The sequence below is a fragment of the Leopardus geoffroyi genome, chromosome X (genome assembly GCF_018350155.1).
Source record: "Leopardus geoffroyi isolate Oge1 chromosome X, O.geoffroyi_Oge1_pat1.0, whole genome shotgun sequence".
NCBI classification, from domain to species: domain Eukaryota; kingdom Metazoa; phylum Chordata; class Mammalia; order Carnivora; family Felidae; genus Leopardus; species Leopardus geoffroyi.
Window position 1 is genome coordinate 4,398,144 of NC_059343.1, and position 16,250 is coordinate 4,414,393.

Sequence of the window (16,250 nt, forward strand, 5' to 3'; positions counted from 1 at the left end):
AACGCCGTATCTCTCTTCCTTAAATTCTCATTTCAGAGAAGCAAGATTTTTTTTTTTCACTGATTTGATTTGTTGTACAGGGGTCTGTTCCCAGTTTTGGCTGCTGGGTAGTATGTCTTCACTGATCTTAAGCTATTCTGTTTTTCCTTACAGAATCTTTTTCTTTTTTTTTTTTTTTCAACGTTTATTTATTTTTGGGACAGAGAGAGACAGAGCATGAACGGGGGAGGGGCAGAGAGAGAGGGAGACACAGAATCGGAAACAGGCTCCAGACCCTGAGCCATCAGCCCAGAGCCTGACGCGGGGCTCGAACTCACGGACCGCAAGATCGTGACCTGGCTGAAGTCGGACGCTCAACCGACTGCGCCACCCAGGCGCCCCGTACAGAATCTTTTTCAAGACCCATGGCTGGCTACCACCTTTTCAAGCAGTATTGTGTCTCATGTTAGAAGGAGGAGATGTCTATCTGGACCGAGGTACATGAGCAAAATGTGGGGGAGTAGGCAGAAGGAGCGAAAGCAATGGGCAGCTTAAGTTCCAGGCTGTGCCTTGGAGGGTTTTCTTAACTGCACCTGCACCATGGCTCAGGCTTTTCCGGCCTGAAAGCAAGTTATCTGGGCTCAAGCCGAATGTTTGCAAGTGGGCATTGCATCTTGAGCTTATCTGCACTACAGATTAGTGATTGCATGAGTATGTGACACCTGTCAGTTTCTCCTCCCTTTGCCAAACACAGTCTGCTCTGGGTAAAGACTGCCTTCAGGCTTTTTTTGTTAATGACTACCCCCCACCTCCTGTCCTGTGCCATGACAGAAACATGATGTAAGGAGGCTTCCCAAAGCAGCCTATGGACATTGACCTGACTTGTGTAAGCAAGGAATCATTGCTTTTCCTTTCGACGGGTGCTGCCCACTTTGGAGAACTCTGAGTTACGCAGAAAAAAGGTGTCTTCTCTTGGTGTCGTCTGTCGTTGTCAAGAAATGTCTCATGCACTTAGCCATCTTTCTGCACCTACTGTGACCTAGGAGTCTAGGAGATCCTCTAGGGGATCTCTAGTTTCATCAGTGATAACATTTCTTTGTTTTTTAGTCTGTGGGATGCCTTGGGTTGGTTTCATAAAAGAAACGGGACAGGCATATGTGTATACGACCATTTAGGATCGAAAGAGTAATTCCTTTCTTTGAATCCAGTCGTCTGTTTTCCTCCCCAATGAATTCAATACCAGAGACAGAAGACTTGAAGACCATATCCAACAATGTAAGTCCACACCATCATGGGTGCAGGCATAGAACACTCTAAGAGAGGAACGATGCATTTCTTGATGCTACTGGAGATAGTCTGTGAAAAATATTGTTAGTGAGGACGAAGAGCTCCAGCAATAAACCTGATGGAGAATTTCACCTCCGTAAGAAGGATGGTCTATACGGAGAATTTCACCTCCGTAAGAAGGATGGTCTATACGGAGAATTTCACCTCCGTAAGAAGGATGGTCTATACGGAGAATTTCACCTCCGTAAGAAGGATGGTCTATACGGAGAATTTCACCTCCGTAAGAAGGATGGTCTATACGGAGAATTTCACCTCCGTAAGAAGGATGGTCTATACGGAGAATTTCACCTCCGTAAGAAGGATGGTCTATACGGAGAATTTCACCTCCGTAAGAAGGATGGTCTATACGGAGAATTTCACTTCCGTAAGAAGGATGGTCTATACGGAGAATTTCACCTCCGTAAGAAGGATGGTCTATATGGAGAATTTCACCTCCGTAAGAAGGATGGTATAAAAGCCACAGTAATTTTTTTTCTTTAATTCAAAACAATTAGAATCCCTATGTAGATAGCCACATTCAATTTTTTTCTAAGCCCTTTTGATCAAAATGTACCAAAGGATATATATTTCCCCATTTTTTACCTTAATTTCTATTTTTTCCATTTCCTCCTGATTTTGCCCACAGAGTGCATTTTCCCTGTTGGAGCTCGAAGTGCTGTTGTCCAACAAGTCTGCTTGTTGGCCCAGAGTTAAAATGAGGTGAAGTGCGATTTTGGAAAGGGGAGTTAAAGGTATTTAAAGTTACTGCTTATAACAGTTGCTTACTTCAAAAAACTAAAAGGTTTAAAAGGAAGGGAGGGTTCTTCCCACTACTATTGCCCAATAGGTAGGGAGAATAATCACAACTGAGAAATAGACCAACATAATTGTCAAAATTCACACCAGTATGGTTGGGTGGAAATTAATGTTATTTAGTAACTTCATATTGTAATGGATTTACACTGAAGTAAAAAAAAAAAAAAAAGCGAGTTGAGGGGAAATAATCATACACTTAAAGGAGAAGTAAATCCTATGTTTAACTTAGCGCTCCATATCCCAGTGGGAAGAACACTGTTCTTTCCTTTGCTTGTTCCTCTTTTCTTTTTTTTTTTTTTTTAATTTTTTTTTTTTCAACGTTTATTTATTTTTGGGACAGAGAGAGACAGAGCATGAACGGGGGAGGGGCAGAGAGAGAGGGAGACACAGAATCGGAAACAGGCTCCAGGCTCTGAGCCATCAGCCCAGAGCCTGACGCGGGGCTCAAACTCACGGACCGTGAGATCGTGACCTGGCTGAAGTCGGACGCTTAACCGACTGCGCCACCCAGGTGCCCCAACTTGTTCCTCTTTTCTAATGCAGGAAGGTTTTCTCTTCTTTTCTTTCTTTCTTTTTTTTTTTTTTAAGGATGGCAACTTGAGTCAGTCATCACCAAGGTTTATTTTAGAATTAATCTGATATTTATGAGCTTATCTTATAACAACACTTTCTTAAAAAAATGGCTAATGATGCCAGCCTGGAAATGACTACCCAATGGCAAGTGCAAAGACTTTATATCTATAGGTGCTGCTGGGGGTAACTGTATCCTTTGGAGGTATAACGTTGGCATTCTTCTGGGGAAATTCTGACTCTGCTAAGTGAAGAAAATGGCACAGAATAATGCCTCTTTTTCTATAGTCTCTCCAAGCCACCATTTGGTTTGGGGTATGATTAGAAAGACCAGCCATTCCAATCTTTTTTTTTTTTTTTTAAGAATTTAACATTTATTCATTTCTGAGAGAGACACAGAGGGTGAATGGCGGAGGGGCAGAGAGAGAGGGAGACACAGAATCCAAAGCAGGTTCCAGGCTCCAAGCTGTCAGCACAGAGCCCGATGCGAAGCTTGAACTCGTGAACCGCGAGATAAGGACCTGAGCTGAAGTCATATGCTGAACCGACGGAGCCCCCGAGGCGCCCCTTTTCCTCAGTTTTACAGGCACCTAGGTGTGTGCGTGTGTGTATGTGTGTGCAATCTTAAGAGGTGTATATAGATTTCCTTCTGTCAGTGTACCACCTCTGAACCCCACAGGTAAGGGCAGGGCTTGAGGCCCAGCAAAGAATATCACACAGCCATCTCCCATTTGCATACTTTGTCCAAACAAGGCTGAACATTCAGCACAGAGGAAATCTCGTGGCCATGAATGCCTGGGCTCTGTGTCACAGCCCCACCTGTGGGCATTGGTCTGGAGACAAGATTTGTTCTGTTTTGTTTTATGAACTAGGGTTGCACACCAAGCCCCATCTGTACTTCCCAGGAAAACTGGTCCAGCGTGGATCACCCTCATTTGCAGAGTTTGAGCTGTAGGCATCCCTGCCACCCCAGAGCTTGGCGCCTGCCCTAGGAAGTGGTTTAGGACAGGATGCCCTGGCCCGATCTAAGCCCACCATTGAGAAGAACCAGCTGAATTGAAAGTTTGCTGCCACAGGGCTAGACGCAAAAGAATACACTGCCTTGGGAAGCATCTCTATAAAAAGGCTGTTACAACAACAAAAGATCACGGCACTCACTTTCCCCGACAGTTGAGGGCATGCACTTCTCAGAACCTGATCTTGCTGTGTTTGTGCTGGCCATGGTGAGAGCTTTGCTGAGTTTTCAAAGAACAGAGCAGGCTCTGAGTATTCCAGGAAAAAAACAAACAAAGAAAACACCAAGTGCTTGAAGAAACAAGACCAGGCACGCAGTGCTAGACTATAAAGAACGTTACTGGGTTCCTCTGATATTTAAGAAAGGCTCCTTGCAGCTCAAAGTTTCCTAACTGCAGGCCCCAATGGGCACACTGACCTCCTGCACAAAATAATCAAATCATAGGAGATAGCACTAAGGAGACTGTGGATGCCCAAGGTTGTCCCTTTCCTGTGACCCTGCTCCCCTCTGTAGCCCCCCTCCTCCCTCCTTTCCCATCTGGACTCCTACTACCCTCAACCTCTCCAGCGTCCTGTGAAGTACCCACTCAAATCTATCTCCTCTGCTCCCAAGCTTCCTATTCAAAAGCCCTTCACTCCTTACCCTCCTGCATCAAAACCTTATTCCCTCTTGTGAGCAGTTCTCAGCTAAAAACGAGGAGGGAGCAGTCTCATCAAGGAGGTTAAGAGGGCAGTCACGTTCTCACGGGTGTTTGCAAGGGGATTAATGGACATGTTTGTAGCTGTCAGCATGGAATTTTGTGCAGAGCAGCAGAGAGCAGGAATGAGCTCCCTCCGGTGCAGGAAGTGAGATTTGGACGGCGGCAAGAATTTGGGGGGCACTTGAATCCTGCAAGCACAGGTGTGCTTCCTTGCTGAAGTGGTAAACAAACATCTCTTCTGATGAGTGGCATCTAAAAAACTAGGGAGGGTGGCGATGGGAAAGAATTTTAGTTAGCGGGCTATGTTGGATTGGTGGGATTAAATGGATTTGGCGGGGGAGGGAATGCCAATGTGATTCATGGGGAGGTCCTTCCTTTCTGCCTCACCTCTACCAGACCAGCCCCCTGACTCCTTCCCTTTCTCCAGGAGGCCTCATTTCTTGAAAGATGGCAACTCCGTGCACCTCCGATGGGATAAAGTTAAGGAGCCTGTGTGGCACGCTTCACCGTCTGGGGCTGAGAAGCTCTGGTGTTTCTGCTCTCAGGCGTTTATTCCACATCAAACCTCAACAAAGACTAAGCACTGCCTCCTGCGTCCTTCTCACCCCGTAGTGACAGCCCCATTTCTTTGCTCCCTGATTAGCAAAACTTCTCAAGAGCCTTCTCCATTCCTGGGTCTGCTTCGCTTTACCCTTGTGCCATGTGCTCCTGACCCCCACCAGTCCCCTGAGCTGATGTGTTCCGGGACAGATAAGCAAGCCCCACGTCCGTTCTCCATCCACATCTGTCTTGGTATCTTAGCAGCACTGGAAGGGTGACCTTCGCTTTCATGAAATGCTCCTCATGCTTCCCCGACATGTCCCCACCAATTCCCTTCTACTGGTTTCGTGGAACTCCTTCTCATCTGTCAAGACCCAGGTTCTCAAAGCTACACATTTTCCTCGGAGCTGAGGATTGGCGTATCTTGCCAAAGTACAAAATCACAAGGTCAAGAGAAACATAATATGAACCATGAAGTGATTTCAGCTCCTTCTTCCCACCACCGTCACCTTTGTTGGTTCTTCTCACAGACATCACGTGTTGCTAAGCAGGCTAATGATATTTAAAAGTGCATATATTTTATAGTAGAAAATGGACTGACTCCACTGATTCATTGGGCACGCTCTAAATACTCTGTGGAGATCCTCACCGATCATTTGTCCAAGTTACATAACTGGTTAGGAAGACAGGAAGATGCTTTTATACGTGCTAACTGGACAGACACATGACTGTTGGTAAAAAGTGCCAAAGACAATGGCATTTGTGGGATTTCATCACACAGCAAACTTCTCCCAAGACCTTCTGTTCTGATGGCTTCTTGTTCTTAAATTTGTTTTCTAGTTTTATTTTCTTGAGAGAGAGAGAGACAGAACAAGAATCCCAAGTAGACTTAACACGAGGAGCCTGATGTGGGGCTCAAACTCACGAATCTGAGAAATCATGACTTAAGCTGAAATCAAGAGTGGGACACTTAACCGACGGAGCCACCCAGGATTTTTTTTTTACTTTTTCCCTCTGATGGTTACAAAAAAATGCTGCTGTGAACACTTGTGTACAAATTTTTGTGTGGACATATGTTATTATGAATTCCTGGGTTGTATGGTCCATGTATGTTTTCGTTTTTGAGAAAACAGCCAGGCTTTGAGGGACTTCTGATTTCACCTTAAATGCCACTTATACAGTGAGGCCCCCTCCTTGACCCTGTAAGCCCCCCAATTAAATTAGGTGCCCACTGCTGTTCTTAGATTCTGTTCTTGCACCTTGCAGTGTTTATGACAATTTACAGTTGCACCTTTCGGTGTGTGATTCCTTCCTGTGTCTCCCATAGTAAATTACATGTCGCATGGAGGAATCTGGGCCATATCCATGCAGTTTATATCGCCGGGAAATAAAACAGGGGGAATTGGGTGGCACTTGTTTTCCCCTTGAACTCTCGGAATACGTTCTGACCTATTCCTTCAAGGAGGTTCTGGCCAGGGAAAGTTGGATGAGTGTTCACAGCTAACATGAAGGAGGAGACAGCATATGGGTCTGCAGGCACTGTCACAGGACTCGATCTGCCTGTCCTGGGACCCTGGGAACAATGTAGGTCATGCACTCAAGGCTGACTTCCATCATCTTAGTAGCAACTGTTCCCTGGATGTGGTGAGGTGATGGTAGGACGGGCCGTTTGCAGATCATGGTTTGGAGGAAAGAAATCGAGGTAGAGAAATAGAGCTGACATTGGAAATACTTTAAGGGAGGGGAGTGATTGGTGAAAAGCCTCAGATCTTATACCTGGAGAGGTATTAAAAACACCCTCCCTCAGAATAACCACATGGCATTCTTGAGGAACTTTGAGCCTAGGGATAGGATGACTTCCAAGAGCTACCGTGTGCCTAGAAACACCCATGGACGACTACTGACACCACTCCGGTCTTGAATTGGCTAATGACTTGCTTACAGACAAGACTGTGCATCAGTAAGAACATCAGAAGAGAACAAACAGCTCATCACACAGGCCTGATAAGTACTTGCAAAGAAAGGGCACTCAGGAATGACATTTTACAGTGTTTTCTGAAGGTACGTTGAGAATACCCAAGTCCAGAGTAATGAGGGAGCTATCTCATGCATAGACAAGCGGAAGCATCCCAAGACCTTAATATTTTCCCAATTAAATTGGCATCTCAAACTTGTTTACAGACAGTATTTTTCGTGGTAAAAATTGCTAGTACAGCTAAGGCAGGTATGTGTTCGGTCCTGCCTGCCTTACACAGCGTGCGTAGATAGATACTCAATGTAGCCCATACGGGCTGCGTCTACACTGGTGACAATGGAACATCAAATATCGTTTTAACTCGACCAAGAAAATGTATTTCTTTCCCTGTGGTTATAGGTAATTATGTAGGGAACAGCGATGTTTTTGGAGCGTGAAGGGAGTATAACTTATAACCCTGCTCCTCAGTCCCACTGCTTCATAATGGAGTGGCCTTTGAGTTACATAACCTAATTGCACATCATTTTCTGTGCATTTTCTTGGAGGTAAGAGAGGGGAAGCTGGGAGTACTCTCAGCCACTACGTGCAGCAGACAGAAACAAAGCAAAAGGCGAGGACATGCGTTCATAAATAAAAAGTGCCTTCCTCACGATGGCACTCAACACGTTAGACGACCTACTTTATGCAGAAATGTAGTGTTTTGCAATTTTCAAGTGATCTGCGTATGTGAATACTTTATCCTAATTAAAACTGTTTTCCGTGAGTTTTTCATACTTCAGCAACTATCTGTGTCTTTGCCTTTGTTCTCAAGGGAAGTGCTTTTCTACAAGAGGCAAGCGAGTCTTGGGTTTGGCTTCAGAGAAGACATACAGCATGTACCCACAGAGCACAGGAGAAGGAAAGGTCTCCTCCAGGGACACGACTCTGCTGGAGCTCTGTGCTAGGCCTTCTGTGGATCCCCAGGTTCTTGGCCCTCCTGGTTCTCTGGACTTCTGGTATACCTGATTCTGGGTGGCTGACTCCTTCAGGCTGGTTCTCACTGTGCCTGGCTTCGGGGCTAAGTTAGAATTCTAATCCTTTCTAGCTGTGTGTGCTGGGACTCCAAGCCATCCCAGAGGCCATGCCGACACTAGTTTCTCACCCATCCTGCCAGCTCACTCATCTCCCCAGTCCCCCAGCCCTCTCGGTGGTGGCACAGCCCAGGCCTGTGCACAATTCATGGCTACATGCACGGCCAAGAGTTCACCCTTTTCTCTTCGGGTGTGTGGAAGGGACCCCAAGAGGTAAGCCTGGGCGTGCTGGAAGAGATGATGACCAAGTGGCTTAGCGATACATTAAGCAGGCCACAGACTCAGGGGATCTCCAGAGTTCACATGGATCAAAGCAAACCATTCCTCAGATGACCAAAGACCATGAACAAAATCTTAGCAGCAGCTGGAGAAAAGAGACAGACTGCTTACACATGTAGGACCAATAACTGGTAATTTAATCAAAATGATGGAAGCCATAGAACAGGAAACTGTATCTTTAAAGAGTAAGAGGAAATTCATTTCAAACCACAATTCAACATCCAGTGAAGCCAGCCTTAAAAAGTGGTGAAATGGGCATGTTTAGACAAACAACCGAGATAATCTGTCATCATCAAATCCATCTATGTGAACACTCAATAGCACTGTTGACTGAGATTTCTGGAACAATGATACAAGTTTACTGATTAGTTGGTTTCCATTTTTGTTGTAGAATTTTACACGGAATGTCTGTTTTACCACCTAGTACCCACCTAACATAGCAAAGATAGCTCTTATTTAGTTAAATATGTATCCATAATTTATTCAGACTTTGAGTATCAAATGCATACCCACTCTTTCCTAGAATGGATTTTGAAAATAAGCCATTTTAAGTGACTTTGTGTTATATATGACACAAACTCATCCCTTTATTCAGGTTTTTCGTAAGTACATATATTTGATGGCATGTTTCCCAATGCCTCATGCTTGTTAAGGGACTAGAGACATTAGAATATTTAAATAGTTGTTTATAATTTGTATGCCCTAGAGAAATATATTACTAAGATTATGGCAACTAGTTGCAAATACTTTGATGTAAAACATTCACTTCGCATGGGATGTGGGAGAAATGCACGCAGAATTTGGTAATCGTGGGTTTCAGTCAACAAAAAGCAATGCTTTGATACAATGCCTTAATACTAATGGGACAGTTTCAGTCTCCAAAACCACCTTGTGTGAGGCACCTGCCATTCTGCAGAGAACCAGGAAGACAGAGGTGACTATTTAGTCCTTTCACCACCACTCGGGTCAAAAAATGCACGGAACAAATTAGCTGATTCGAAGGGCAATCAAATCAGATGAGGCGGCACCATGATGTGGGTGCAACTCACACATTTCTACCTCACAGCGTACGCACTTGATAAATACCCTCCGATGCGGTGTCTCTTGGTTGTATGTGTCCTGTGATGCCCTCCACGTAGCTCGTAAATAATCTCTCTTGAGTTAACTCAATCCGGATGAGTGTTTCTGATGAAAAGTTCCAATAGTGATCACATCCTGTGGCTAAGGAAGGACATACAAGGGCTATGCGCACAATATCCTATTAAAGAGACTCACGGGAAACCAGAATATTGTGAGCTGTCCTGAAGATCTATCTGGTCTTCCATCACCAGATATCATTGGTCAATCAAATCTCTTTAATCCACGGAAACTACTAGAGTTCTGTGTTTGTTATTCCCATCCCACGTGTGACGTCAGTCACTCCTTCAGCCCAACACCCTAGAGCGTACGTTACCCCCATGTCACGGGCAAGGAATCAGAGGTGGGGGTGACAACTTTCTAGTGGTGGAGCTGAGATCTGATTTGAACTCTAACTGGAAATCCTTTGCCAAACCACACTTCATCTTCTCTTTACAAACTATGGCAATAATGATGCTGCTGCTGCTGCTAATAATGATTGATAATAACTGTAAAGACCGCTAGGGATAAACTTAGGTCAGAACGCCTTCGTATAAGGCCAAAGAGGTTCTGGACTTCATCCTGTGGAATAAGGAAGTGTACACAACATTAAGTAGAGGAATGGATACACAATTTTTTTTTTTTATTATAAAACTCATTCCAAGTGCAAATTTGTTTTTAAACATTGGTAACACCATTCAAAGCATGGGAAATTCAGCATCAAAGTATTATACTCAAAGAAACAGGAACCTCAGTGGCCAAGCACTGAACACTGTTGCACAGCAGAAACGATCGTGTATCTTTTTTTTTTTTTAATGTTTATTTACTTTTGAGACAGAGAGACGCAGAGCATGAGGAGGGGAGGAGCAGAGAGAGAGGGAGACACAGAATGTGAAGCAGGCGCCAGGCTCTGAGCTGTCAGCACAAAATCCCGATGCGGGGCTCAAACTCATGAACTGTGAGGTCATGACCTGAGCCGAGGTTAGACACTCAACCGACTGTATGTCTTGATAAGACAATTCTCTCCAGTGTAAAGCAGGTCTCTGCTAGACCTCCTCTCTTGTCTACAGGTCGCTGAACTCTGAGCGCTAATTGGTAGAACTCTAAGACACAGTGATTAGTAAGACCTTCCAAATGTTACATATGTTTCACTGATGGGGAATTAAGAACAGACCGACAGCATCACCTCTCAGGGACGTCATCACTACCAAATGCTTCCGAAGAGGTACAGCGGATGGGCAAACACTAGCTGCCCGTGAGGGCAACCCTGCGTAGTCCCCTGATCCCTGCATGTCCCTAATAGAGCACACTTTAGTGCACTAAGAAAGCACGATGATCCTTGAAACTTTCTCGACAGGAGTCACTGTGGTCTCCATTGTGTTTAATTATACCTCTGTGAGACGGATGGGTGGTTAGTGTGATCCCATCACTAAAAGGCACTGCAGCCATCAGCATGATGCAGGACAATAAGCAAGAACAGGTGTGCCTTGGCCAACCACCAGCACTTTCCTTTGTACAAAAAAGTAAGAGTGTCACCGCCATCTTGGTTAGAAGAACAAAAGTAACAGCGACGTATCTGATATCAAATCTACCCCAGGGGAAAGTGCACGGGGATCTACAAATACGTCATTGAGAGAAGCACGAAAGCTCTTTGTGTTACTGATGCAAAATGGCTTAAGAATTAGAAAACACACCAGGGCGCCTGGGTGGCTCAGTAGGTTGAGAGTCCAACTTCAGCTCAGGTCAGGATCTCACAGTGTGCGAGTTTGAGCCCCACATCAGGCTCTGTGCCGAGAGCTCAGAGCCTGGAGCCTGCTTCAGATTCTGTGTCTCCCTCTCTCTCTGCCCCTCCCCTGCTCATGCTCTGTCTCTGTCTCAGAAATAAACATTAAAAAAATTTTTTAAAAAACTATAAAACACACATATTTTGGAAGGAGATCCCAAACCCAACAAGTGACCATTTCACAGACAGCCTCTGTTGCAGGCAAAGACAGCGATGTGTCCTTATAATACATCAATGCCATTTTATGGTGTGAGTACTGTTTGGCTTTAAAAAAAAAAGAAAAAAGGTCAAAGAGTGACACGTATATTTTATGTTTGTTAGAGGATATATGTTTTTAAAAAGGTTGAAATGAAACTCCCATAGGAACGTAATGTCGAACCAGCATCAAAGATTTTATTCAACTTGATTAACTGGCGAGGGATCCGGTAAGACGTTACAAGGAGCTTGAGGGAGAATTCAGAGAGCGGATCCATACACTGGCGATCGTGAATGGTGAAATGAATTTCTGAATGGATACAAAACTGGTCAACAGCCGGAGGCAAAGCACGAACAGATGTACCCTGACATACATCACCAGCATTTTTCCACCATTTGCACTTGGAAATTCGCTCAACGACCATGTGTGACACACCAGCAGGCCAGATGCACCCTGGGATTGCATTCTTCTCACATATTCCAGTGCCTTTCTCAATTTTCCCACCACAAAACATCAAGTAAATCTATTAAAAGGAGCTCACTGCCAAAGTAGAATTATTCCAAAAATGTGCTAATAAGGCTCTCGGTCGTGGTAAGCATGCACTCTGAATTCAAGTTATATGTGCATCGAAGACTGTGCTAGAAAGAATACATGTTTTTAGACTCGGGGGATGATTTTTTTATTTTTATTTTTTTGAGGTAGAAAGGACATCCTCCGATGTGGACGTGCACGTACACGTAATAAGTTGTGAGCTGCAGGTATGCTCACACTGAAAAGAAACTCAGGATGTCACGGTTCAGAGGTGGTGTCTGAGTAGAGGTGCACAGAGAGGTTCTGAGGGCACAGAAGGACTGTGAATTCTGCTGATAATGAGGATGATTTCTCAGGGCTCATCCGTGACATGGCTTTTCCACTCAGATTGCAGAACAAACGCGATTACCATCTCACGTTTATCAGCTCCTTTGGCACATTACGACCAATACTTAAGAAAGAAAATAGCATAGGAAACATATAAATATATATGTACATACATATATACATATATATATACGTAACCATATACATATATGTATGCATATTTTACATTTTCCAGCTAGGATTTAGAAAAAGTAAAAGAGGGGCTCCTGGGTGGCTCATTCAGTTGAATCTGTAACCCTTGATTTCAGCTCAGGTTGTGGGATCGAGCCCTGCATAGGGCTCTGTGCTGAGTGTGGACCCTGCTTATGGTTTTCTCCCTCTCTCTAAAACAAAACAAAAGAAGACAAAATAAAAACACACAAACTACAAAGGCAGGCAGAAATGAACACACATATAATTTCATTTTGTGGTGGACACGTTAGTATTTGCATACACACGGGCGTATGTAAACACATACCTATAAACGCCCATGTATTTGTCCATACGCACACATATACATACATGCACAGGCGCTCACAAGCATGTGTACGTCTGTCCATTTGCCGTGTGTGACTGCTACAGGATTCCTCAAACACCGAGACACTGTGTGTTTATTCACGCGCTCTACGACTATGCACGTGAGCGTTTCGGTCTGCGCTGCGGGCCGTCTCTGCTTTGCCGTGTCTCAGCTGTGACGCCGCGGTTTGTCAGCACGGGCCAGAGGAGGCCAAGCCCACGTGGGATGGGAAGCCACACATAACGGGCTGGGAGGACCGCTGGCTCACGGGGTGATTGCCTGGGTGCCACGGGTCACCCAGGTGGGCGCCGCGGCCACGGCGGGCCGCTCACTCGTAGCGCGGCAAACCAAACAGCTCGGGCTGGAAATCCTGCAGGGAATCCAGCACCAGTGTGGCCTTGGACGTCAAATGGCGCTGCAGATTTCGGTCTGGAACCATGACCACCTGCATGCCGGCTGCAAGGGCCGCGTCCACGCCGTTGGGAGCGTCTTCAAAGACGAGGCACTGTAGGGTGAGGAAGAAAAACAGGGTTGAGACAGCCTTTTTCCTAACCAGGCGCTTAGACTGGGTTTTCAAGGTATTTATTATTGACATGCCCAGTCGGCTGTGTCACCGTGCGGACCGAGACAGAAACGAGGTGCAGGCTTTCCAGTCTGGCACGGTGGGTGAGGCCAGCACACCCGTTCACACGCGTGGTCCTGTGGGGCTTCGCACAGCTGCTACTTTGGAGGGGACAGGTTTCCGTACCGAAATGTGGCTCAGCGGGGCGGGAAAGAGGGAGGCCGGGTGTCAAACTTTGTTTTATTGGCATCCCAGGAAGCTGTTCCTTCAACAGTTGAACATTCAGAGCAGGAGAGTAAATCGTGCGGGCACATGAGACACGCTTTTTAAATGCAAGCGCACTTCATGGCTGGTGGTGTGTCAGGCTGTGCACTTTGGGAACTGAATGGTTACAGCGCTGGCGTGAAAGGCTGAGCCTGTACGGGGCTGAGGCGTGCGACAAAAGTTTCTCGGCTCCAAAGCCGCGTGCCGCCACGTGTGATCTCTCCTTCAGGTCACCGTGCGAACCCACGTCATTGGGGTGACTGCCACCCCGTCAGGCACCCACGGTTTTTTTTAATGTTTATTTCTGAGAGACACAGACACAGAGCATGAGTAGGGGAGGGACAGAGAGGGACACACAGAATTGGAAGCAGGCTCCAGGCTCCGAGCCGTCAGCACAGAGCCCGATGCGGGGCTCGAACTCACGAACCGAGATATCGCGACCTGAGGTGAAGTCGGTCATTTAACCGACTGAGCCACCCAGGCGCCCCAAGATGCCTACCTTTAAAATTGGGTGTCCATGCACAGTGCTTATCAGGCAGCTCCTAGACATCCCGTCATGTGACCAGCACCACGGGATGGCTCCCATCAGGAGTCTCTCCAAACGAGAGGTCTCACATCCATGCAACGGTCGATCGGCCAGTCATCCTACATCACTGTCTGCACAGGGGAGACCCGCATCCAGGGACATCACTGTCTGCACAGGGGAGACCCGCATCTAGAAAGTTCCCTGGGGACCTGGAAACAGCTTCATGAATTCTCTCTTGGTAACGTTCTATTCTTGCAGGGGCCAGACTTCTGGAGACAAGGCTCTGGTCACAGCTGCGACATGCTCTCCCCGTGTCCCCGCTGTGTCCTTTGCTGACTCACAAGTGCCAGCATGTGCCAAGGTCACACCTATCCACCCACCCGGCCCGTGTTGTGCTGCCTTCATCACGAGAACCTTGTCCCCAGCGGGTAGTCGCAGCTCACTGCGCTGGTGACCCGGGGGCTCCCGGACATCAGCGTCAGTGCCATGAATTACGAGTTCTGCATCCTCTCATGCCTGTAGGTCGGTGGAAAACACACGCCCACACTCCCTCACTGACACACATGTACACATTCATATGCTCACAGAAACTCGCAGAGACATATATATGCACACTCATGTACACCGTCACAGCACTCAGATATGCAAACCCACGCTCACAGAGATGCATGCATGCATGCACACTCAAACTCGCAAACACACACGTGCACACGCAGATACTTGCACACACAGAAACCCACAGATACACATGCACGCTCACCAACACTCATGCGTGCACACGCGCATGCACACACACACACACACACTCCTACGGTCTTTCCTGTTGCACTGTTCCATAGCAAGTATACTTTTCCACCCCCCTCCTTCCTTTCCAGCTGGGCCGAGATCTCCTCGGCCCCCTCCCCAGGGGCAGAAGCCAGGGCTGAATGAGCTCCTGGGCATCAGAATGACCCCCCGGCTTCAGCAGGGGGCCACTTTCAGGGACTAAGCTGGTTTACCCTGGAGACGGGGCTTTGAGCAGTAGAAACAGAGCTGGACAAACAGGACACTTAGCTCCTCTGCCTTCCTTCCGAGAACTTAACAAGGCCTCCGGCTTTTCTTCAAGTTCCCTGCTTCTGCCGTTGAGTCAACGGTCTCCATCAGACGGGAGGCAGAGTGGGCTGACAACGGGCAGGCTTGTCTTTTTAGCTCTCTGCCTCAGACTTCTTGCTGGTGACAGTTCCGTCCCTGCCTTTTTACAGTTACGACCTCACTGCATTCTAAATGTCCTCGACTGCTTTACGTGGGGTCAGGGATGGGCACCGAAATGTCCAGTGGCCTCGTGTTTTTAAACTATGCCCTGTGTCCTGCGAGAATTTGGGAGCTTTGTGCAGTCCAGCTGTGAAACGTCGGCTGGAAGAGAGGAAGAGGTTTTGGTGATCCCTTGGGATCTGCATCTGGGAGGCTCATTGATGTGGGCAGACCGAGAAACCGCGGCACCTGCTAAACAGGGCTCCACACCTCTGTCCCCCACCCAGAACGCCGCCGAGCGCCCACGCCTGACAGCTCCTTTGCAGACGCCGCTGTGTATGTCCCGGGAAATACAAGGAGGGGGCACGAGTGACGAGGAAAGGCGTCCCAGGTGCTCTCGGCACGGGGGCAGGGAAAGTTCCTGAGGATCCTCCCTTTCAGCCTGGCGTTCCCTCAGTGGGAGGACACTCGGCAGGAAAGGCGGGCTAGTGTGGGAGCAAGCCGCGTGCGGGGCCGGAGACAGCTTGATGCCTGCAAGTCAACCAGAGCGGCCGGGGGCACCCAGGGGGCTCGGTCGCTTACCCCCCCCCCCCCCCCCCCCAGCTCTTCATTTCAGCTCAGGTCAGGATGTCACGGTTCATGAGATTGAGCCTGCATTGGCCTTTGTGCTGACAGTGTGGAGCCTGCTCAGGGCTCTCTCTCTCTCTCTCTCTCTCTGCCCCACTCCTGCTCATGGTCTCTCTCAAGGTAAATAAATAAACCTAAAATTTTTTTTAAGAAAATCAGAGCGGCCAGATGCAGGACAGGTTAACAGACAGGTTAACATGGCCGGCTTCAACCGCCAGCCACGTGTGTGCCTGGATTGTTGCGATGCCATCGTTCCTGGACT

General features: G+C 47.1%; 1 protein-coding gene across 2 annotated transcripts in view; it reads right to left on the reverse strand.

Moving 5' to 3' along the window:
• LOC123594065 (pseudouridine 5'-phosphatase) overlaps nt 1-16,250 on the reverse strand; it is a 175,787-nt gene that overhangs the window by 79,784 nt on the left and 79,753 nt on the right. Inside the window, exon 4 of one of the 2 annotated variants that reach the window (XM_045470667.1) lies at nt 11,543-13,284. The exons of the other annotated variant lie outside the window; for it this stretch is intronic. Within the exon in view, the coding sequence (XP_045326623.1) occupies nt 13,108-13,284 (177 nt within the window). The 3' untranslated portion in view covers nt 11,543-13,107. Of the gene's footprint in view, nt 1-11,542; nt 13,285-16,250 lie in introns of those variants that run through there. 2 annotated transcript variants of the gene reach the window in all.